Source organism: Crotalus tigris, unplaced genomic scaffold, assembly GCF_016545835.1.
Source record: "Crotalus tigris isolate CLP2741 ecotype Arizona unplaced genomic scaffold, ASM1654583v1 scf7180000017733.2605024, whole genome shotgun sequence".
NCBI classification, from domain to species: Eukaryota; Metazoa; Chordata; class Lepidosauria; order Squamata; family Viperidae; genus Crotalus; species Crotalus tigris.
Genome location: NW_024096600.1, coordinates 194,387 through 218,027, shown reverse-complemented (window position 1 = coordinate 218,027; position 23,641 = coordinate 194,387). Strand labels below are relative to the sequence as shown.

General features: G+C 38.7%; 1 protein-coding gene across 3 annotated transcripts in view; it reads left to right on the top strand.

Moving 5' to 3' along the window:
* CHN1 (chimerin 1) overlaps nt 1-23,127 on the top strand; it is a 121,364-nt gene extending 98,237 nt beyond the window's left edge. For 2 of the 3 annotated variants that reach the window (XM_039339310.1, XM_039339311.1), the window contains 6 exons: nt 6,347-6,431; nt 13,983-14,156; nt 15,976-16,053; nt 17,409-17,546; nt 18,192-18,297; nt 22,236-22,407. In XM_039339310.1, coding sequence (XP_039195244.1) covers nt 6,347-6,431; nt 13,983-14,156; nt 15,976-16,053; nt 17,409-17,546; nt 18,192-18,297; nt 22,236-22,407 — 753 coding nt within the window. Of the gene's footprint in view, nt 1-6,346; nt 6,432-13,982; nt 14,157-15,975; nt 16,054-17,408; nt 17,547-18,191; nt 18,298-22,235 lie in introns of all 3 variants that reach the window. The other variant, XM_039339308.1, reaches the window with a different exon arrangement.
* The last annotated feature ends 514 nt before the right edge of the window (nt 23,128-23,641 follow it).

The window sequence follows — 23,641 nt, the reverse complement described above, 5'->3', positions numbered from 1 at the left end:
ACTTTTTTCTTGACTAAAATAATTTGCAGCCTACACAGGTAGTCCTCAGCTTACAACAGTTCCTTTAGTGGCCGTTTGAAGTCACAATGGCACTGAAAAAAAGCAACTTACGACCTTTTTTCACACCTACGACTGTTGCAGCATCCCCATAGTCATGTGATCAAAATTCAAACAATTAGGAACTGACTTACATTTATGACCGTTGTAGTGTCCCGGGGGTCATCACTTCTTGCGACCATCTGACAAGCAAAGTCAATGGAAAAACCAGGTTCATTTATTTATTAACTTAACAACTGTGGCAAGAAAAGTCATAAAACGGAGCAAAATTCACTTAACCAATGTTTCACTTAGCAGGAAAAATTTTGGGCTCAATTGTGGTTGTAAGTCAAGGACTACCTGTATTGTTGCCTATATTTTGCTTTTAAGCAAAGCCTTTAAGAGTGGCTAAACAATTAGCATCATAAAAACCCAGCAAATTCGGGTTTCTCAGCTATGGTGTACATTATAGTTTTAACACTGCATTGTAAAATACCATTTATCCCTAAAAACTGGAGAGGGACTCCTATTGTCTTCTATTTCCTGTAGTAGTTTTTTAGTCACTTCAGTGAAATACAATTACCACTTGTTCCCCATTCCTGCTGACACATTCAATACCCACAAGAAAGTCATTAAGAGCTTCTGGCCAGGAATGAGTTAGAGTTGCAAACAAACTTTGACTATTTGACATTCAAGTCTGCACTCGCCTTTCTGATAATCATGCCGCAGTGAAGGCTGCCCAGTGCATAATGTCCTCAGTGTCCTCTGAAGTCCTGAACCAAGCAAGTTGTTAGCCACAATTCTGGACAACTTCAAGAGACAGGCTAGCTCAGTCTTGCCTAACAGAGGCGAAAGGAGCACAGAAAAGTCTTGCTGAGCTTTTTTCTTCCTGTTCTAACAGATTAAACAAAGTATTTACTATACTGCCAAATGCTGATCATTTTAAAGCCGGAATGCACACCTTTCTCTAAATCAAGAACTGTATTTGACCACTGAGCTGCTTACCAGGGATTGCACTCCCCCCCCCCCCCCAAAAAAAAAAGTTGAAGCAAGAAGAAATACCAAAACTGATTTTATATAATTTCTACATTATTTTAAAAAAGTACAGTTCGCATTATTGCTGTCAACGATGCATATAATGCTTTACTCATTCTATTATAATTTAACAGCATTATTTAGAAGCTTCTGGATATCATATCCCAAACTTTTAAAGTCACACAGAACTCTGTTGTTTCAAATTCAGCATCGGGTTTTAGACTGAGATCCCCTGAAAAATTATTTTTTGATGTCCTTTTTTCACATGCACCTTCTTTGATGCTGCTAATCAAGTTTCTGATTAATAAAAATCAATCTTTAAACTGCTGTCAACCATTTGTGAAGTGTTTTTCATCTTTTGTTCCTTTCATTTCTCATGTATGAGATGGGAGTAACATTTCTTCACAAAACCTTCACATACACATGTTCTGTTTTTGCTTTAAACATTTCTAAAATATTTATGTGAGAAATGATCGCATTCCATTTTCAAAAGCACGAACAAGGTATTGGGGATTTAGACAGAGGCTTCTGTGCTGGTTTATGGAAGAAAATAAGGGCAGGAGCTTTTTGTAGGAACTTGACTTTTTATTAAACGTGAAAAACCATGGAAGAAAATGGATTGTTTTTCAGCATTTTGGCAAGATTTGAGCTGGCTGGGGAAAAAGAAATCTCACCCACTCACCTTATGCTCTGTATTGCATTTCAGTTTATGCTGTGAATGTAATCCCACTCTGTGACAGCTTGTTGCCCATGGGGCAGAAGAGAGCCCAAAGAGCAGCCCTGTTTTTATTTAACCATTGAGTATGAGTTTTTATTTAACCATTGAGTATGAGTTTTTATTTAACCACTGGCTCCTCCTAACTTTCTCCTTCAACTTTCTTTTATAATGCTCATTTGGCCTTGTTCTAATGCTACATAGCCAACAAATCTGACAGGCTGCCACCAAAAAACATCCAGGGCCACCAGTGTTGTTTTATATATAACTGCAGATCATGTGAGAGTAATTTTTCATCTCTTGTCCTCATTATTTGTCCTTCCTTTCCAACCCAGAGATGGTATGAAGGAGATTAAAGCTGCAAAGGCAGTACAGTAATCTTATCTAAACAGCTGAAAGAAAAACTCATACCTGGAAGCATTAATAAAATAGCTGCCTTGGGGAGATGGAAATCTTGGGGTATTATCAGGAAGAACATGTTGTTTGCATTCACTGGGTGTGATGTGCTGATCAGGTTTATCCATTCTGTGCATACTGTATTTTAAGCAGTGACAGCCTCTGTAAGTCTTTTTCAGAAGTTGCAAATACATGTCAGAGCTGGCTGTGTTAAATCCCTATATCTGACTGGAAGGGCAGGTTGAAGATATTTATTTGGTGAATATGAAACCATGGACTAGATAACCTGTTTAAGAAACCTGGAGGAGGATGAACTCTAGAAAAAAATGTTGGCCCTCCACACAGTGTTGGACTCTTACTTCCAGAAGAGTCCAGAATGGTTGTCAGTCAGGGATGATGAAAGATGTGGGCCAAAACAACCTGTTAGTGGTTTTTAAGTTCCTCTAGTACAGGGGCAGGCAACCATGGCTCTTTTATGACTCGTGGACTTTAACTCCCAGAATTCCTGAGCCAGCATGGCTCAGCTTGGAAACCTCTCCCTTTTCCCTCAGCATGGCTGGCTCTGGAATTCTGGGAGTTGAAGTCCATGAGTCATGAAAGAGGCAAGGTTGCCTACCCCTGCTCTAGTACTATATGGGATACAGGTCTCCCACCCTATAGGATCAGAGATTGGGATGTGGGAAGGGAAGTCAGGATTTTTCCCCATCTCAATTTCCCCTTTCATTTTCACTAGGGCTAAAACCAGAAATAAATTGTGCTCCAGACTATTTCCAATGTAAATTCTATACAACCTGCCAAAAATATCTGAGTATAATTTCAGGAAAAGAATGCTTGATCTCTATCATCTTTTGTTTTTCAAATGAAATATGAACTATTAACAGTAATCTCTTCCCCCCTCTTTTTTTTTTCAAGCTTAATTTGGCTTCTGTTCTTTTGTGCTGTAATTAGTTCCTCACATGCAGGGCAGAAAAACACTCCATTCTCTTAGGTAACATAAGAACAAAGATAATCTTAAGGTAGTTAAGTATGAAGCATCTCTGATTCATAATGCTAGATCAAGAAAGCAGGGAAGCATACGGCAAAGCAGAGTGAAGGCTTTATCCGCCATCTTGCTATGGATGAACAAAGAGCCATTCTAACAATCCTACAGTATTATTTCTAAAATATACAGAAAGTCAGGAAGGATGCTGAAATAAATACAGCTATCTCTTCTGGCTTATAATATGACACGTATTTAATAATAAAACATCCTTTCTATCTTTATAGCAGTGATGCATGATAAGACCCACATAATCTTGGACTTTATGGCTAGGAGCTAGGAAAATTATTTTCACTGGCACAGGTGATTTGTGAGCAGGGACTACGGAAATTGCAGTGACAATATTGAATTCATTCTGTATGTATGCATTGTCCTGCATTCATTACAAATAATTTATTATTAATAATAGGTTGCATAAAGATTTGCCTCTGTGTATTCAGAAGGCTTTAGATATGGAATTCTTTGCAAGAATGTTATTGGTAGAATTTTTGCTTGGGAAAGTAAAACAATTCTGTTCTTTCATATTAAGAATTAAAACTGGCAAAACAGTACCACAAGAATGCAGTGCAATTTGACCACATGCTGAGTATAATACCAAACCTTCATTTGGAAAAAAAACGTTAAGTCAGTTTTCTAAGAAAAATTAAGCACTCCAAGTACTTTGCTGAAACCTATCACCGTGGGATCATGAATTCAATTCCATGTTTATAATTGACCCAGTCTTTCTTACACTCTTATTCTGCTCTATTGTTACTTGACTCACTATAGCTAATGGAAGGACTGTGGCTTTCTGATAGGGCATACACTCTTGTCTGCATAAATCTACAGTTCCTACTATCTCCCATGTGAAAACACCAGCAACAATGAGTCTAATCTTCCTATGTAGGCAGACTAGAATGTCACAATTTTCAGAGTGAAACATGTGGAATGGCTAGCTAGGCCAAGAAGTTGCCCCCAAAGGCTGAGTTTTTTAAAGCAGAGTCACTTAACTCAATTCAACACTTGTCCTTGTCAACCCTTAAAAAAAACCCACTTCAATCCATCTCTCTCTCTCTCTCTCTCTCTCTCTCTCTCTCTCTCTCCCTCCCTCCCTCCCTCCCTCCCTCCCTCTCTCTCAATTTTAATTAATTTTAATGTTAATTTTAATCAAGGAATCAACTGAATTTCTAAAAGATTGGTATTTGAGCAAAATAGGCCTAGGGGAAGAGAATTCCTGACTATGCCTTAATCTTCAGTAAAATAAATTGTAGCCTAAGAAAGATGATACCACAAATGAATACTGATTCAAACAGCTTTTGGAATAGTAATGTAAGCAGATATACAGCATATAGTTATTTTTTTCTGAAGCATTTAGTGAAAAATGTAGGATTTCTAGGGTTTTGGTCAATCATGGCTACTGTTAGCCTTGAACAGGATTTCTCCAGAGTTCTTTTTGTTTTCTGCTGCAACATGTTAACCTAACTTGTATGTCGGAATGAATCAGTTGTTGGTTTTATTTGATAATTTGGCAGGGGTAAAAGAAAAATAATCTCAGTTTTAATTGTATATAGACTGAAAGGCTACATACTAGATAGCCGAAGTAATGACTTTCTAGGTTAGAAATATTGTGGTACCACAAGAAACTTGGCCTTAATGAAATCCACATTAGTTAATTTTAGTTGCAACACAAATTTTAAGAATCCAGTGTTAAAATGTTGCTTCCAGGAAGAGATTTTATTCCTTTTATAGTAGCCATGAATGTTTTGCATTTGCTGGAATGCAATTATGTCCTGCAGAAAATGTAAGACCAGGATCTAAGGAAGGAAGTAGCCTACCTTGGTTTGTCTTTTCTTCAGCAATCATTGTGGAGTGTAGAAAACTATTGATTTTCATATTTAAAGATTCTTTTTTAAAAAAAATATGGTTCTAATCCAGGGGTTCTCAACCTTGGCAACTTTAAGACTTGTGGACTTCAACTCCCAGAATTCCTCATCCACACTGTCTGAAGTTAAACCTTGTATTTTCTCTGCAAGACCCATAATATATTTAGCGCCATAATCTTTTATTACATTTGATATTTTTTATTATTGCAGACTGCTTGGAATAACAAGTTTTTTTTTTAAGAAAGCTAGGTATGCTTGAAAAGATTTGTACTGTATGTCTGAAGCCATGGTTAAGCATGTAATTTAAATCCTATAGGCAGAGAAAAGGGGTCCACATTAGGGGCCACTTGATAAAGCCTGCTTGTCCTATCTGAAGGATCTCCATCATTCCTTTTGAGAACATAAGCTGGTACAGATATAGCCTCATGATCAGCCTTATCCCCTCACTTTATTTTGCTAATCAACTTGAGTGGTGACAAACTGAAAACTTGCAGCGAATTTATAAACTTTGGTTGGTCTTATAAAGAAAGATATTTCCTCCAAACATTTTTTATTCTGCTTTTTTTTTCCCTCATGGCCAACAGAGCTAGTCGCATTGCTTTTTAATCAGAGTCTTGATTCTTTTCATGTAGTGAATAATAAATGTATTTATTTTTATTTATATGATCTAGATATAAATAGGTAACCTCTGGCCAGCTTACAGGAATTAAAAATACACAACTGCAGGTGGTCAAAGACAACAATAACCCCAATCACAGGAAAAACAACAACAACCTTACATCAACACAGTAAAGACAGCAATTCCCTCCAGATCAAATCATGACTTTGAATTGGCTGACCTTCCCCCCCCCCCCCCAATGTGGAAATAGCTTGGCTTATTTTCAACAAGGAAGCCCCATCTTTTTCTCCAACAAACAGAAATGGGACACATTCTGGCTTTGGGTTCGCCTGTTTGTCCTCATGTGCCTGCTTTCAAACTTCCCTTTCATACAGGGAAGTGGGGAAGAATCACCATGTGGCTAACAGGGTGGTCCCCAACCATTTTTGATCTTGGAGCTTGAAGCAATCTAACGCCTTCTCTCTTTAAATTTATATTTTGGCATATTTTCCTATAACAGACAACACATGCCGACAAGGTTAATTTGTTATTTTACTGCTATAGTTTAGAAAAGGGGTCGAAAGCTAGTGTGCTTTTGAAAAATATGCTTCTAAACTCTTGCTCACTTGCTCTCTCTTTTATTTTTTTCTGCTTTTCTTTTTCAGGTTCATACATTCAGAGGTCCACATTGGTGTGAATATTGTGCCAACTTCATGTGGGGCCTCATTGCTCAGGGAGTGAAATGTGCAGGTAACAATGACTCAGATTGGAGATGATTTTTTTTTCCATTTAGTAATAGAATTTGTTGCCTTAATCTTTAAACTTAATCTGAAATGGCGGATATTAAAAAACTGGATTAAAGATCCTGAAAGCTAGAGCTTTGCCAGATAGTATACAATTGTCGGTTGCTAAAATGCAGGAAAGAGAGTTGGAAGTGATAGAAGTTTCTGAATTTGCAAAAGCGAAATAAAGATATAAGATACGATGCAATCCAATCAAGCCTATTTATCCTCATCCTATTCCATGTGCAACAAATTAATGTCTAGAACAATGGTCTCCAACTTTTCTGGCACCAGGGACAATTTTTCCACAGTCCAGGGGGTATGGTTTCACATGCAACCTAGATCCCGCATATGTATAGATGGAGCTTCACTTGCTCGCCTGCCGCTTGCACAGCCCGGTTCCTAACAGGCCACGGGCCAGAGTTGGGAACTCGTGCTCTAGACTAAACATAGGTTTATGTGGATGACCAAAATATTGAAAAGAGATGCTTTGAAAGACTGTTCCTGATTATCTCTTGACATGTGTGCACGGAACAACAGCCCTTCTGGGAATGCTCTATGTGTCTGTTTGCTCAAGTAAAAGAAACTTGGGTGGGTGTGGGTGTACAGATCTCATTCTGCATAACCAAAGACCCTTCAAATGTCTCAGTAATTAAGACATTTCTTTTAATATATTGTCCGTAGGCATGTAGGATCATTTGCTTGCAGAAATTGTTGTGTAACATAGCCATCGTTGTTCAAACTAATTTCTGTTCATTTTGTCTCTTTTGATATTTTTTTATTTCTTAAACCAGTGTAATTGTAGAGCGAATAATGTGCAGTTTAGTATTTAATACAGCACAATATATTAAAAAGAGATCCAGTTTGTTGTACTACTTTATAGGGGCTAAGCTAAGGTATCAAGCTGGACACTGGGAGATTGTGAGTTCTAGTCTTGCCTTAAGCACAAAGCACAGCTGGATGACCTTGGCCCAGTTATTCTCTCTGTCAGCCCTAGGAAGAAGGCAAGGGCAAATCACTTCTGAAAAGTTGCCAAGAAAACAGCAGGACCTGTCCAGGCTGTCCCCAGGAGTCAATACTAATTTGAAGATAGACACATCTACGGACAATATATTAAAAAGAACTTAAAAACAGTTCTTCTTCTGAAATGTTAAATGTTTTCAAGAACATGAAACAATTGTTCTCCCTAAGTATGATCTGAGTGAAAAATAGGCAAGGAAAGTATGAATTATTATTATTCAGTGTACCTGTTACTTATTAATGTTGTTTTGTTGCAACTACCTTCCAGTTTCCCATTACATCCGTCATTGGGGAACTCATGTTAAATGAAATTCCAGCTAAATCAGATAAGCTAAAGTGAAACTTTGGGCTATGAGACTGGCTTGTTCACATACTGAAATTTAAACCAATCAGATGTTGGATAATAACTGTGATTGTGGCCAGAATAAAATCAGGCTTAGAAGAAAGAGCATCTACAAGACCAGTGTTCACCATATTTGTCCATGTAACACTCCACCGTGATTTAGCTCATTTAATTGTTTCACATAACTTAGTCTATTAGTTCCTTCAGCGAAAATATCTTGCTGAAGAAAGCAGTATATAAATGGAGCACTTTTGTCTTTTACATTTATCACTCTCACTCAAGTCCAGTAAGGAATTTTTAAGTTAGAAAAGGAAAAAATGCAGATGCTGAAATCTCTTAAGTCAGAGGGAAAATTAAACAGGTTGATCACTTTTATTAAAATGGATGGAATGCACTTGAACTCCTTACATTTAGTTGGCTTTTCTTATTTGAGCTTGTAAACTAGTAGTAATGATAAAAAGCACAAAAGAGAATAAAACCTCCAGAGCAGGTTGGCAGGTATTAGATGCAAAGTTGATATAAGCTGAGTTAACCTAACATTTCCAAACCTTAAGAAGCATACCGTATAAGAGATCACTGAAAACTAGGACTTGTGGCTGAAACATAAGCCTGCCCTGTTCACGATGCCTGAATGAGAAAATTTTAGTCAGATGCTGTTTTAAACTTGATAACTGTTTATTTGGTGTTGTTGGTGTCCTGCATCTCCTGTGCAGGACAAAGATAAAGAGGACTGCTGGGCTACAGAATAAAGGATGTAGAAAGCATTTACAAGGAGTGTACACGAACAAGAGTGGGCTAGTAGGTCTACCTAGGGGTTGAACCCAGTTTTACCCCTGCTCCCAAAGCTTCTCTTGATTCACGTATGAGTCAGCCCAAAAGGTCAGCGGCAGCTGGAGGTGCATTTCACAACCACAGCCAGATGTGTGCAGTTGAACGTGCTGTTGCAGAAGGCAGCGAAAGTGATGCTTCAGCCATTTCCCCTGAGAAGCCACGCTAGAATCAGATCGTCACCACTTCGTGGTCCGTCTCTGGAAGCCTGAAATACGTGAAGCACCTCTTGAACCAACCTAAGATTAGAGAACTTCAAGGCTTTCCGTGATCCTTTCTAATTTAGCTTGAATGTCCCGTTTTAAAAAGAGACCGTTGATCTGTTTCCAAAAAGGACGGTTGCGTAGAAGTGAATAGGAAGCACCGGAAACTTAAAAGCAATGTTTGTAAGGAAGGGTGAGATAAAATTTGCATCATTTTTATCCAGTCGACGATTTGAGAGCAGTTTTTTAAAGAGGACTTCCTTTGATTTTTTTTTTTTTTTTTTTAGGATGCTGCATCTCCTAAAAAATAGAGTGTGTTTTGCGGGGGGGGGGGGAATAATGCTCAAGTTGTGACCATTCATTCATCGACCATTCAAAACTAGAACAGTAGTGACCAAGGGGGACTTATGACCACTTCACAAAATTGCAGGCAGTGCAGCATCCCCACAATCAGGTGATTGCGCTTTCCGCTGTTCCCTGCCAGCTTCCCGCAAGCAAAGGGAGACACTCCTGCTGCCACTACTTTTTTGCCCAACTGTGAACCTGGCCATGCTCAGTAGCACTGGCCTGTGACACACATGCACACCCGTGCCTCTGCAGTACCTGTGTACTTGCCTGTGCTCCCGAGTGCCTGCGTGTGGCAATTCCTGTGGCATGTACCCATGCAATGGAGTGTCTCTTCCCACTGCACCACCCTGCTTTCCTGGGACTCTTGGCTTCTTCCCACTTAATGGCCAGTGTGGTTCTGGGGTCACAAAAGCCCCCAGGACTGTGGGATTGTTGTTGCGGTCATGAAACACAACATCACATGACTGCATTGCTTAGTGACAGAAATTCCAATCCCAATTACTATTGTAACTCAAGGACCACGTAGGAAGGTTTTTCTTATAAGGTATAGGTAGATGTATAATATGAAAGGGCATTTTAAAATTTTGTTTATAATTAGTATAACAGGTATCTTTTTTTACAGCGCATAACCTACCATGGTAACTAGCCTGCAATTTCTCTCCATCATGTTATGTGGGTGGCTTGTCTCTTACTTAGATATAGTTTATATAATGTACTTTCACACACTATGCATATAGCCACCCATCTTAAAATAATTCTTTAGGGGCAGATTTTTCTAAAGCTTTGAGTGGGAGGGAAAAAAATGGAAGGCCCCGGTGCATTTTGAGGAAAAAGGGAGAATAAACTTTAGAGCTCTTTTTTTTTCTTTTTAAAAAATTGTCTTGAACATTTTAGTGATTTGCTTTTGTGAGAAACAGTATTTTCCCAGCAAGTAGGAGAGAGACCGGAACAAAAACTCCATACTTAGGCTCAAAGTTCCAAGACCTCTGTCACCCTTCTCCTCTAATGGAGCATACCAACGAGGTCACAGGTTTTCTTTCAGTAATACCAGCAAGCTAAGGAAAAGGAAGAAACTGGTGGATATGAGCTTGTCCTACTATATCACAGTCTTAAATTTTCCAGAGTTGGGCCAAGTACATTTAACCCTGCTAATTTTCATCTTACATCTCTGGGATGTCGAGGTTTTTCTATAGCTTAGTGCACTTCATGGATTTCGCCGTTTGTATGTTTCCTTCTCACAAAGCATCACATGCATCTCTAATCAGGAATATTTAAAACAAGAGATTAGCAGCCATTTCCTGCCTTGGATTTGAGCTCCAGATTGGGATAATGGCTAAACGTAGGTAGGGATTCACGCTCACTCTCATTCATGAGATTCGTTCAATGGCTTGGGCAAACCACATTTTCCTTTTTTACAGGATAGCTGAGGCATCAAAACAATGTCTTGGAGAAAGGATACAAATGGCATAAATGCCTGCAGGACAGTATGGCTGCATTTAGGCTAACGTCTGATTGACAGAGCAAGGAAACAAGATGGCCAGAACAGTTTATATGCACAAAGAGCTAAAGAGTTAGAAATCTATGAGAAAAAAACCCCCTCACTGAAAAGATAGATTCATAGACAGCCTTTGTAACCGATCTGGAAGGAAGTTTAGCTAGATGAAAGTCTTACGGTTCAAGTAGTTTACCACTAAAAAGCACAAAGCTCTCCTTTCACTCAGGAAAGTTGAATGCTACAATGAATGGGCACAAAATTCTTTTGGTGTCTCCAAGATAGTAGGTCTGTTTCTAGGAGGAAGTATCAAGATTGAGGTAAATGAGCATTTAGGACAAATTGTGAATATCTTCTATGTGCACTATTCCTTGTTCAGGGTATTCAAGTGTAGATTAAAAGCTCATGCCATAAAATCCATTCTTTTTTTCTCAGTTAAATGACTTTGTTACCTTCATTAAATAGCCCCATCACAGTACCACATAGATTAATAATCAATTTGCATATTTACTCTACTGAATATTCAATCCAAGTGATCCCATAACTCTCCAATAAACTATACATAGTAAAGTTAAAGATGAGAATGTGGGGCAAACAAATGTTATGCTAATATTTAAGTCCTAGGCCAATCGCAACAGGTTTCAGATTTCATTCAAATGGGAAGAGAGAAAAGAAAGAAAGAAAGAAAGAAAGAAAGAAAGAAAGAAAGAAAGAAAGAAAGAAAGAAAGAAAGAAAGGAAAGAAGAAAGGAAGAAAGAAAAAGAAAAAGAAAGAGGAAGGAAGGAAGAGAAAGAAAGAAAAAGAAAGAAAGAAAGAAAGAAAGAAAGAAAGAAAGAAAGAAAGAAAGAAAGTTAAAACATGAGTGGCAAATTTTCAGTTGTCTACTCTCTTCTAGATCTCCATTCCTTTCTCTTTCAGCCAGCCTATGGACCACATCCTTGGGATAAAGCTAGGGAGGCCCCAATTTATTTGCTTCAAAGATTTACAGGTAATCCTCAATTTACAACCATTTACTTAGTGACCAAAGTTACAAAGGCACTCAAAAAGGATTATTTTTCACACTTATGACCATTGCAGCATCCCCATGGTCATGTGGTCAAATTTGTACACTTGGCAACTGGCTCATCCTTATGACAGTTGCAGTGTCCCGAGGTCAGGTGATCACCTTTTGCGACTTTCTGATGAGCAAAGTCAATGGAAAAACTGGATTCCTTTTACAACCGTGTTACTAACTTAACACTCACAGTGATTCACTTAGAAACTGTGGGAAGAAAGGTCATAAAATGGGGCAAAGCTCACTTACCAACTCATTCTCACTTAGGTTGGGCTCAATTGTGGTCATAAATCGAGGACTACCTATATATGGCCTCCCATCTTAAGCAACTCTGTTTGAAAAGCTGTACTATTTACTTAACTTACTTACCTACTTACCTTACTTTATACATACATACATACGTACATTTATACATTTGTACTTTTATAAAAATATAAATGCTGTACTTTTCTTCAAGAACAGACTGAATTGTTGGCCAGGCAGATTTCTTGAATTTCATAAGTGATGGGTTGTCCTGTTATTTCAAAACGAGAGTGTAGAGCTTTCTTTTTAGAAATTCTGCTATAAGATGGCAAATGTAACCCTGGGGTCTAGTTGGAAATCTGTGTTTTCAGTTATATCTACTGAAGAAACGAAATGTACCATCTTGATTATTCTCATAGCGTTTTTTGTTGAATTGAGATAAGCTCATATAAAGAACAGCAAATACATCTTTTCCTGTATTCTGAGCAAGTATATACAGTATATTCCCAGATCCTAAATTGCCCTTCAATTGGGCCCAAATGGAGCATATCTGAAATAGCCTATTTCATACACTTAACCTCCAATCCAGTTCTAATTTCACAGCAACCCTAAAACTATTAGAGCTCTCTAGTTGTCTTTTTGAGTAGCAAATAAGCTTTTTTCCCTCATTTGTGTTAGTTCTTAAACCTGACACGGTACTTACTCTTCCCCAGTGTAACTTACAAATATGATGGTCCTGTATTTAACACACACTGATATTTCTGTAATGCATACTTGGCAACTGTATATTTTCATGAATTATAAGCAGGTTGAAAGTTAGAGATGATAAAAATCAAAGCAGCAGCAGCAAGGAAAGTGACAGCTCTGCTTATTGTACTCTCAGCAAATATTTGAAATAGATCCTCTTGGGGCAGCCTTAATACAGTGCTCATAGGTCTTGCGTTTGCTCATGCATTAATAAAAACACATTATTTCAGTTTCATTGGAAAACGTTAAAGCTGACTTTTTTTTCTGCTCCTAAATATAAAATCTTTTCTGTGGTGCTCTAGAAATGAAAGAGAAAGAGCAGCTCGTCTGAGACATTTTAGCTTAATGTATTTGAAAATCCACTTCGCAGCATTTTTGAAGCTTTTTGCCTGCTAATAAAATTAAATATGGTCTAATCTCCTCTGCCTCGGTGGTCTGAGAAAACTACAAAACATTCGGATAACCCGATAATGAGATAAAGAGGATTGCTGGTTTTAGAGGCTTTGAAGGAGACCAGCAATGAATTCAGATGATTACTTTTCACAATAGTGTTTCTGCTTTGACTCACATGCATATACACACACACACACATACGGGGGTGGGGAGGGGCAAAGGTTGGTGATAAAACATAACCCTTTGGATCAAGAAAGGACGAGGGACTGTTTGCGGAATCTCAAAGAAGTTCCAGTAGCAGCATGTGGAATGGCCTCTCTTTGGGTGGGGCATTCCAGAATCAATATTGGATGACTTCAACACAGGATGCCCTTGCAAAAAACCCTTGCTCCTGCTTTATGGTAACTACAGCTAAGCTCTGCCTTGAGCTAGAGGATGTTCAGACAGCTCGCTGAGCATAGCTTCACAAGTCTTTTGAATGTGTCCACAAAATTTATGGTAGGTAGCTAGAAATGCAACGTATTTGTTCTGCTGCCAGGCTTTGAAAGCTTCAAAGCTAAAAACGTATTTTGCCACTGGCAAAATCGTCCAGCTGTACTGATAAATGACCTGGTTCTCTAATTTAGTGTACTAGAATTTAAGAAATTAAACTGACAGGGATCCCAAAGCGAGTTACCTGCAAAAACTCTGCAATTAAGAGAGAATGGATTCTGTGTTGCACCCTTCGCATCCTGCATAAATCCGCACAATTATAACTGCGTCTTTGGGTGTGTTGCATAGTTTACAGGTATAATTTCATTGCACCGAATCTCATGCTAACGTTTCTTTTTGTCTTCTTCTTTCATCAGACTGTGGCTTAAATGTTCATAAACAATGCTCCAAGATGGTCCCCAATGACTGCAAGCCGGACTTGAAGCATGTCAAAAAAGTGTACAGCTGTGATCTCACTACGCTAGTCAAAGTACACTTAACGAAGAGACCAATGGTTGTAGACATGTGCATTAGGGAAATTGAGTCGAGAGGTAAAGCATACTTAAGTGATTTGGTTGCTTTGCTAATCATCCTGTTAAATTGATCTCACTCAGCTGGGGGTTTGCTCTAACTAATTTTACCCAGGGTGTCCTAAAATTATCAGTGACCTTGGAGAAAATTAAATATAAATTCTATTCATTTGGAAAAGAACATTATAAAGCCAATCCAATATATTGCTGTCTTTTCTTTGATAGTACCGAGATACTGTTCCATTAGATTTGGATGATATTAATGCTCCCTGAGAACCAACATTCCTTTTGCGAAATCGTTTTTGTGAGAAAAAAAATTCCTCCTTCAAGTCTTCCTTCACGATGCCTGTTTGTTACTTACATAATTTTAAATGTATGTAAATTGGTATAAACATCCAATGTGCGAGGGTTATTTTCAGAGTCTTTCATCTACTTTTCCTTCATTCTATTTGGCAATCAGTCTTCTAATACAGTGCTTCTCAACCTATGGTCCACAGACCCTGGGGGGCTGCGATGTCATCACGGGGTCCACAAAGGCTTGAATAAATGTTATGGTTTAAATCTTGAGTTAAGTCTTGGGCAGGGGTAGGCAACCTCGGCTCTTTTACGACTCATGGACTTCAACTCCCAGAATTCCTGAGTCAGCATAGCTGACTTGAATTGAATTGAAGTCTACGAGTCGTAAAAAAGAGCCGAGGTTGCCTACCCCTGGTCTTGGGGGTGCGTGGTCATGGTCCGTGACCACAAAAGGTATTTAAGGGGGGATCCAGGGTAAAGAAAAGGTTGAGAACCACTGTTCTAATACTTTTTTAAGCAGGACCCATTGCTCTTCCTGCACCTGGTTTTGTTTTACTGTCATTTGTTTCGCTTCTTTCTTTTCCTTCCACAATCCCTTTCCCCCTCCCCCTCCCACAAACCCCATTTTTGACACAAGAGTGGTCTTTCCAGCATTCAGACGTCTTATATTCATTGCCAATTCTTTCACTTTTATCATAAATAATTAGATCAATCGTGCTTTGATTGATTCTTTTCCTGTGTGTGTACATATGGATTGTACATAAACACAATTCAAAACAATGACATTTTTTTCTGAGCAAATAGCTCACAGTCAATGTTCTCATTCATTTGGGGAGTTTCCAAATGGCCCAGTCAGTTTTTCTATACTCTTTCATAACATTTCCTCCCATCTGTTCACATCACTTAATAGATTCCTCCCCCCCCCCCCGGATTACATTCTATCAGAATATTGTCTAGTTTTTCCCAAAATGTATTCTTTGTTCTTTCATTATCCCTGGAACATAATATGCAACTATCACCAGCCTATGGACTCTTAATTTCATCAGCTCCATTTCACAAGCAGAGACAGCCTTCATCACATCCCTTTCTTTTCTCTTAGTTTCAAAGACACACTTAATATCTATTGTTAGTTTCATTTGTTAATTCATGCTTTTTAACATTCCCTATCTTATATTACATCACAATCTTTTCATATGTCATGGATGTCACCAGATGGGCCAGAACCCATCTTGGCTTTAATTTCACATAATTTCTTTGGCTTAATGTTTATTACTTCTTATCTGTACTTTGTGTAAAGCTGTTTACCTTGAAAGGGAAAAGCATGATGAGAATGTACATATGCACGAATGGCATCTTTCTTATTCCGGAAACATTATTATAAATATGTTTGCAGAGAATAATTGAAAGCCAATTTTACATTATGCTGAGTAAGAAAGTTACAGCTTTAAAAAATGAACTCTGGTTTATGTACTGCTAACCATAAAGTGCACGTCTATCAGAAAGCAACGATGGCTTAATCCAGTAATGATTTTAATTTTAAAAGGACTCAATTCTGAAGGACTCTACCGAGTATCAGGATTCAGCGACCTAATTGAAGATGTCAAAATGGCTTTTGATCGAGGTATGTTCTTTACTCAGTGCTTACCATAATAATTACCTCTATCGTATTTGCTAGAATCCAGTGAATTAATATTGCATGACTAGTAGGAAGTTGATTTGCTCCTGTGAAAGCAGTCCTCTCAGCAGTGCCAAATATGAAGCATTTTTTAACCTGCATGAGCTTAGGATGCTGTGACATGATGTACTGGGTAGGTTAGATCAGTGGTCCAGGAAAGAAATAATGAAAAACAAACTAGATATATTTGAACTGTTTGAGCCTTTAAGTAGCTGCTTAGATCTCAGCCATTTCACAGCTCATTCTCCCAAAAAAAGGCTGGAGAATTATTTTTGGGTTCTAAGAATGGCTTTAAAAAGCTTTTAAAATGCAGTTTGTGATTACTTAGTACTACTGCTACTTCCGTGTCAGAAGCACCAACGTGCTTGCGTGGTGAAAGGATCTGCCAGTGATGACACCATTGCCCAGGGGATGTTCAGTATCCCCATAAGGTTGCCTACCAAAGTGGTACCCATTTATCTACTTGCAGTCGCCTGCTTTTGAGCATATGACAGGAGCTCACCCCACCCGCAGCAGCAACCAGGTCTGGAGCATGAGCCTACCAGTTGTCAGCTCAGCCTTCTAACTTCTTGAGCCACGCTCCAATTACTTAGTTATAGTCATCTGACTTACTGTAACACTCATGAATAGTACTAGGAGGTGATTGTCATTTTCTGTCATCTGTGCTAATTTGCTAAGGAGGCTAAAATTGGGTTATTATTCATTTTAAAATGTTGAAGGCTGTCTTTGAATGTGATTTTGTGCAACCTTTCCTAATCTGACATCAATACACGTTGGACTATGCTTCTCACTATCTCTAATGGCTGGAGACTATGGATGCCATAATCTCTCATTCTGCCAATTCCATTGTAGGGGCAACAAAACAAGAAGAAATCTATTTGCTCTGTGTCTGACTTTCTATGTCGTGGCACTTTTTATTTTAAAAAAATAATCTTGCATTTGAAAGGCATAACTCTGCCCAAATCTCATTGAAACCAATTACAATTCTGTGAGAACAGAAATTAAAGTCGGCAACAGTAGACTGCAGCTGAATCACAGAGCCCAGCTAATGTGAATACAGGCAATTTTCTCTTGTTATATATTTTTTTCTTTGCAGATAACAATTCCACAGATACCTTGAAAAGTGCTGTTTATAGAACAGGGTCTTTATTTCAAAATGTATTTTACCTCGTTTCTGCTCTTGTGTTGTATGTATAACAGTGTATGTACTGTCTTAAATATCATTGCAAATTACAATTCCATTTGCTAATATCATGTACATTTTATATTTTGGGTCCCCCTCCCTCTTTATTTATGTACAGATGGGGAAAAAGCAGACATTTCCGTGAATATGTATGAAGATATCAACATTATCACCGGTGCACTTAAACTCTACTTCAGGGACTTGCCAATTCCATTAATCACATATGATGCCTACCCCAAATTCATTGAATCTGCAAGTAAGCCTTAAATTGTATCATTTCTCAAATGGGTACTTTTATTACCATGAAATTTGTCTAAATTGTTCATGTTATGTCTGTTTGAAATAAGGGATGCATGTAAATTGCAGAGCCAGATTTTCTCATCTTTAAAGGGCTAGTCATATTGCAACTTTTGAAGAACTCAGCATTTTTTTTTTAGTAATAGAAAAAAATAATCTGATATAGCAAAGTCCATTACCAGTATACACAGTATTGGACAATTGATTAGCAGAGATTTTGTGGCAGCATTCTTGAAGGCGGTGTCTTTAATTTATGAAGAACAGTTAGTCCTCCTGTCATTGGTTCTGCAGTTGATAGCTATATGCTTGTAGCTTTGGTGTTTTTAATATCTAGCCAGCCTAGACATTAGGTTTAGATAGCAACAGGATTAAACAAGGTTGTTTCTCATGTATGTCAGCTTATTTAGGTAGCCATGCTTTTTTTCTGTTCAAGGACAGCAAAAGTTTATTCTCCACCTGACAGTAAGGATAATATAATCTTTATCTACTTTTCCTTTCCTTGCACATAATTCACATGGATAATATTAAAAACACAGGCCTTCGAAGAGGCTCCTCTAATTTGTGCATCTTTTGGCTTAAGCAAGCTTTTGGCTTTCAATTTCAGAAACCACAGATCCTGATGAACAGCTGGAAATACTTCATGAAGCACTGAAGCTACTGCCACCTGCGCACTGTGAAACATTACGCTATCTTATGGCACATTTGAAGAGGTAGCAAATGAAAGGATTTGTCCATATCTCAAGCCCACCAAGCTTTTTTTGTTCCAAGTTCTTGGGCTAACCGCTTCCATTTTTAAAAAATCCATTGATCACTACATACATGGCTTCTTGCTAATAACCTCTGGCTGAGCCAGAATAGACATGATTCAATCATCCTAGGTTTTCTTGATCTCTCAGTAATCCTAGGTGCCATTAATCATGGTATCCTTCTGAAACAGCCTCTGGTTTTCAGAGTGCCTGAAATTTTGATGCTCTCACCTCTCTTATCTACATATTGATGAAGTTGTTGGGCAAAGACATCTACCGATCATCAATGCAGTCATGATGCTCAGCTGTATATTTTGACCTCTGATTGACCCTGTCGTGCTATTGAAGTCATATTCCAGTTCCTGGAGGCTCTTCAGGGATGAATTTGATGAGGAAGAATAGGCTCAAAATCAAACCTGATAAGACCAAATAACTGTGGATACTTAGCTCTCTTAGTTCTAGTGGTTTTTAATGGGATTGCACTCCCCTATTCAAAGTTATGTGCAATTTGGGGGGGGGGTCCTCCTAGACTCATAGCTTGTGCTTGATAAACCTATAGCAGTCTCACCAGGAAAGTCTTCACACAGATTCACCTGGTGTGCCAATTATTGCCCTTTCTGGCCCAGATTCCCTTCATATAATTACTCATGCCTTGGTCACTTAGTCTGGTCTGTTGCAACATGGTCTACATGAAACTGTACTAGAAGACCAAAATTTACCCATATTATCACATATCAGTGGGGACAAATTGGGGAAGTTCAACACTGGAGGTGGCTGCTAGATTGATGGCAGACTCCACCTATATCCCCTCCCCCCCACTCTCTACTGTCCACCCATCCATCTTTTTAGTTATCATACTGATGTATTTATTCTTGCTGCGTTCCTTTGTCATTGTTTATTGTTCTATTGTTTTACTTCTGTTCTGTTTACACTCCTTTCATTTTCTTTCTTTTTACTCTATTGTGAGCCGCCTAGCGTAGCCCCACAGCGAGACAGGGGGCAAATAAATGTAACAAATAAATAAATAGTAACCGATTAACACCTTCTGATGGTTCATGCAATGTGCAATGTCTCCAACAAGCCGTGTAGCTTGTTTCATAGAATAATCTGTACTTGCAATTTTTCTGACAGTCTAGTTTTACTTCACCATCACTATCGGCTCTATTTTTAAGCTGGTGTGTTGGCCGAGCTCTCTAAACACGTCTTTGAGAGCCCCTGCTTCATTGTTGGAAGTAACCTTGTCTTGGGTCTTCATCCCTGTAATTATTTAATTGGAGGCATCTGAATTTGCAGTTGGAGGGACAGAATTCTGCTCATCTCTAACTCCGGCCCTTTAAAATATCAGCTTGAAAAGTCAATTCAGGGCAGAGTTGTCTAACTTCAGAACCATTTGTTCCCAAACTTACAGCTCCCTTCTGTTGTTATAGGTGTCTGGCATGATTTAATTCCACATTAAACAGAGCCTCTGGGATGGGTTTTTAATGTTTTCTTTATAATTCATGAACTTTCCAATAATGGAAATTTAGTTATTTAATGACTAAATCCTTAATGGCATTTATCTTGAGCTGTAAATCAGTAATATCCGTTAGAGCTTTTGTTTAGTCTGCTCAAAAACTAATTTACAAATGTGAGGGTTTTTTTCTGAAATAGGCAATTAGCCACCATAAACCAAACCATAGCCTCTCAAGACAGCAGTTTATATGTATGTTATGCCATTCAAACAGAAACAGGGAGCGGGCAGCTATTCCTACTGTACCCATTAACTAGTGGCAGAAAGTGTGGGATCTGTGGAGGTCTGTCTTTCTGTAGTGGCTTTGGAAGTAGTTGGATTACATTTTATTGCTTTATGTCATGAGTATAGACGAGGCAAGTGTAACCTTTTATAAAGGCACACGGTGTTATTCACTTCTAGACTTCTATCCTCCCTCTGTGGAATTCATAATGGCATATTAATAGTCTCAAAATAGCTTTTACTTATGTATATGTTCATTTTTCTGAACATAAATCTTTTCAAACTTGTTTACAAGTAACATCCAAATACGTGTTTTAAAACACAATAAACTGAACGATACCATCCTATAAAGAATGATCAAGATCTTTTCCAAAGTGTAGCAGGAAGTAGACAGCTCTTTGGAGAGAAGACTGCTCCAAGCGGACAAGAGCAAAAGTTGGGAGATTTCTCTCCTTGGCCCCCCTCCCTCTTCTCCCTGCCTTGTTCATGGCTTTGAAGCATCTAGTTCAGAGGCCCCCAAGCTTTTGGGCACCAGCGACCAGTTCTGTGGAGAAAGATTTTTCCACGGACCAGAGGGGGCATGGTTTCGTGTGCTGCTTGGATCCAGCAGATGGGGCTTCACTTGTTTTTGCGTGGTCCGGTTGCTGGTATGCCACGGCCCGGTGCCAGTCCACAGACCGGGGGTTGGGGATCCCTGATCTAGTTCATATAGAAAATAGGGTGTCAGTCTAGTCCCCACTATGGTATCCGGGTGCAATGAACTGACCATTACCTTCCTTGGTGATTGTCAAGCTCTTGGTCTAATTTTATTTTGTAATTTTCATGAGTAGGAAGCTACCATGCTGCAAAACATAGCACCAGTCATAAGAATAAAATATTTCTGGTAACATCTTGAGTATTAGACCCAAAACCATTGTTAGCAACTAAAATGTTGAGTGCTGAAGGCCAGCAATTTGTTTGTCTGCTGGTATATGGGTGTACCATATCTACCATTTTGTGAGAACGCCTGTACCATGATAGAACTGCACCCAAAAGTGAAAGGACCTTGCACTAGGTAGGTGGATTAAATAAATAAAGGAACAGTAATGTTGGATAAAAGGCCACCTAACTCAGTCTCCTCTTTCTGCAAATAGCCAGCCAGAGAACAATAGCAATTTTCTACTATTTTTACCAACATCTGATCTTCAGAGTTACTTTGCTTCCAGTCACAGATAAGTACACTAAAATCCTCACCTGGCATGCATTTGCCCAATCCATAATATAAGTAGATGCTGCATGAAATATTTCCTTGTATCCTGAAATGTCTCATCATTCACCTTTCTTCAATGATCCTGAATTCTAGTATTATTATATGAGAGAAAAAGGAAAGACCTCCTTTATTAAGACATTAAGTTTGATCTAAGAAACACTGATTAATACAAGAAGGACTTGTCCAAAGCATACCTATTTCTATTGATTACAAATGATGGGCAGCTGATGAAATACCCTGCTATGTTGGCAGTTGTCTATGATGTGCAAGGAATAGAGGGAGAGGGAGGGAGGGAGAGGGAGAGGGAGAGAGATGGACTGAAGTATTTTATTTTATTTTTAAAGGGTTGACAAGGACAAGTGTTGCAGTTGAGTTAAGTGACTCTGTGCTTTAAAGAACAGAGCTCTTTGGGGCAACTTCTTGGCCTAGCTAGCCATTCCACATGTTTCACTCTGACAATTGTGACATTCCAGTCTGCCTACATAGGAAGATCAGACTCATTGTTGCTGGATGCTTTCACATGGGAGATAGTAGGAACTGTAGATCTATGCAGACAGAGTGTATGCCCTATCAGAAAGAGAGAGAGAGAGAGAGAGAGAGAGAACGAATCACCCTTTATTAGCTCCAGTACCTTACTCAAAAGGCATCTAATATTTTATTTTGTTCCTCCCTTCAATCTGCCTTATGGTTGTTGCCTTACCCATCATTCTTTATCAGCCTTATTGGAGCATTTCCATAAGTGTTTGCTAGGGAACACTGAGAATTTTAGTTTTTGCACAAAGGTTGTGGTTATGACCATTCAAGCTACCTTTAATTTGTATTTCACGTGACCCTTTTCATTTCTGGGTCGATGAGATCACAATTACAGCTCATCCAGGCTTTTGATAGCTCACATTTTAATCGCCTTCTGTCTTGTTCCAGGGTAACTCTCCACGAAAAAAAGAACCTCATGAATGCAGAAAATCTTGGCATTGTTTTCGGACCAACCCTTATGCGAGCGCCTGGGCTAGATGCAATGGCTGCCCTGAATGACATTCGTTATCAGAGACTGGTGGTGGAGATGCTTATAAAAAATGAAGATATTTTATTTTGAACTTGGAGTACGTGTGCAAGTGTTTCTAGCGGATGGCGAGAAAAATCGGGAGGACTGTGAATAATTGAGCCAGCTCCTGCAGCTGAATTTTTATTGTGAGGTTGTGCTGTATGAAAGGTGTTTTATTAGGTTGCTTTTGCCCATACAGAAAATATTGGGGAGAGGTGATCGTATGCTCTGCTTCCCAGGATTTATAGCTGTGGGCTGTTTTATCCTAGTCCAGAAATTCTGTTAAACTTGATCTGCTTCTTGCTCACCTCTTTTGTGAGGCTTCTCCTATTAAGGGCGCAGGAGAAGGAGTCAGCATCTGCATTCTGAAGTAGTCTGTGACTGTGATTTAGCATGTTTCTCAGTGTCAGTCTGTGGTGGTTTTCTGCTCTGTTTTGTAATTGGTTTCTGATCTTTCAGAGGGGGAGGGGGGAACAAACTCCAGAGATCCAGAATCTCTCAATGTTTATTGACATCTCCTATCATTCTTTTCCTACTTGAAGGATAATTTTTGTTGGATATCATAACATTTGTTTAACTGCTGGAATACATTTTCACGTAGCAGAAACATATTCTGATTGCTATTTTAAGAAAAAGCCTTTTAGTGTGTTTCCAGTTAGAGAGGGCAACACTGAATGAATGAAAATGGCTTTGTGGTTTTCAGTTGTCTTTTTGTATTTCTGCTGGGCGTGCATATTAATTTATTAAAGTTTTGCTTTAGAACCTTACCAAGCTTTATTTATTTATTTATTTATTGGTTTTTTTGTCCCACCTTTATTATTTTTTTTTAATAAATAACTCATAGTGGCGAAGATACATAATGCTCCTCCCTCCTCTGGTTTTCCCATAACAACAACGCTGAGGGTTAGGGTCTCCACAATTTTGACCAATTTTCCAGCAGTGCCAAATCGTTTTCTATGTTATGAACATCAACGCTATTACATACTTTTGTGTCATCAGCAAAAACACAAACCTTATCTAGCAATTCTTCTGTGAGATCCGTGAATCGTTGTGGCGCAGTGGTTAGAACGCAGTATTGCAGCTCACTGCCAGGAGTTCAATCCTCACCAGCTCCAGGTTGACTCAGCCTTCCATCCTTCCAAGGTCGGTAAAATGAAGACCCAGATTGTTGGGGGTAATAGCTGGCTCTGTAAACCCCTTAGAGAGGAGTGTAAAGCACTATGAAGCGGTATATAAGTCTAAGTGCTATATCACTTAACAAACACATTGAACAGAACAGGATCTA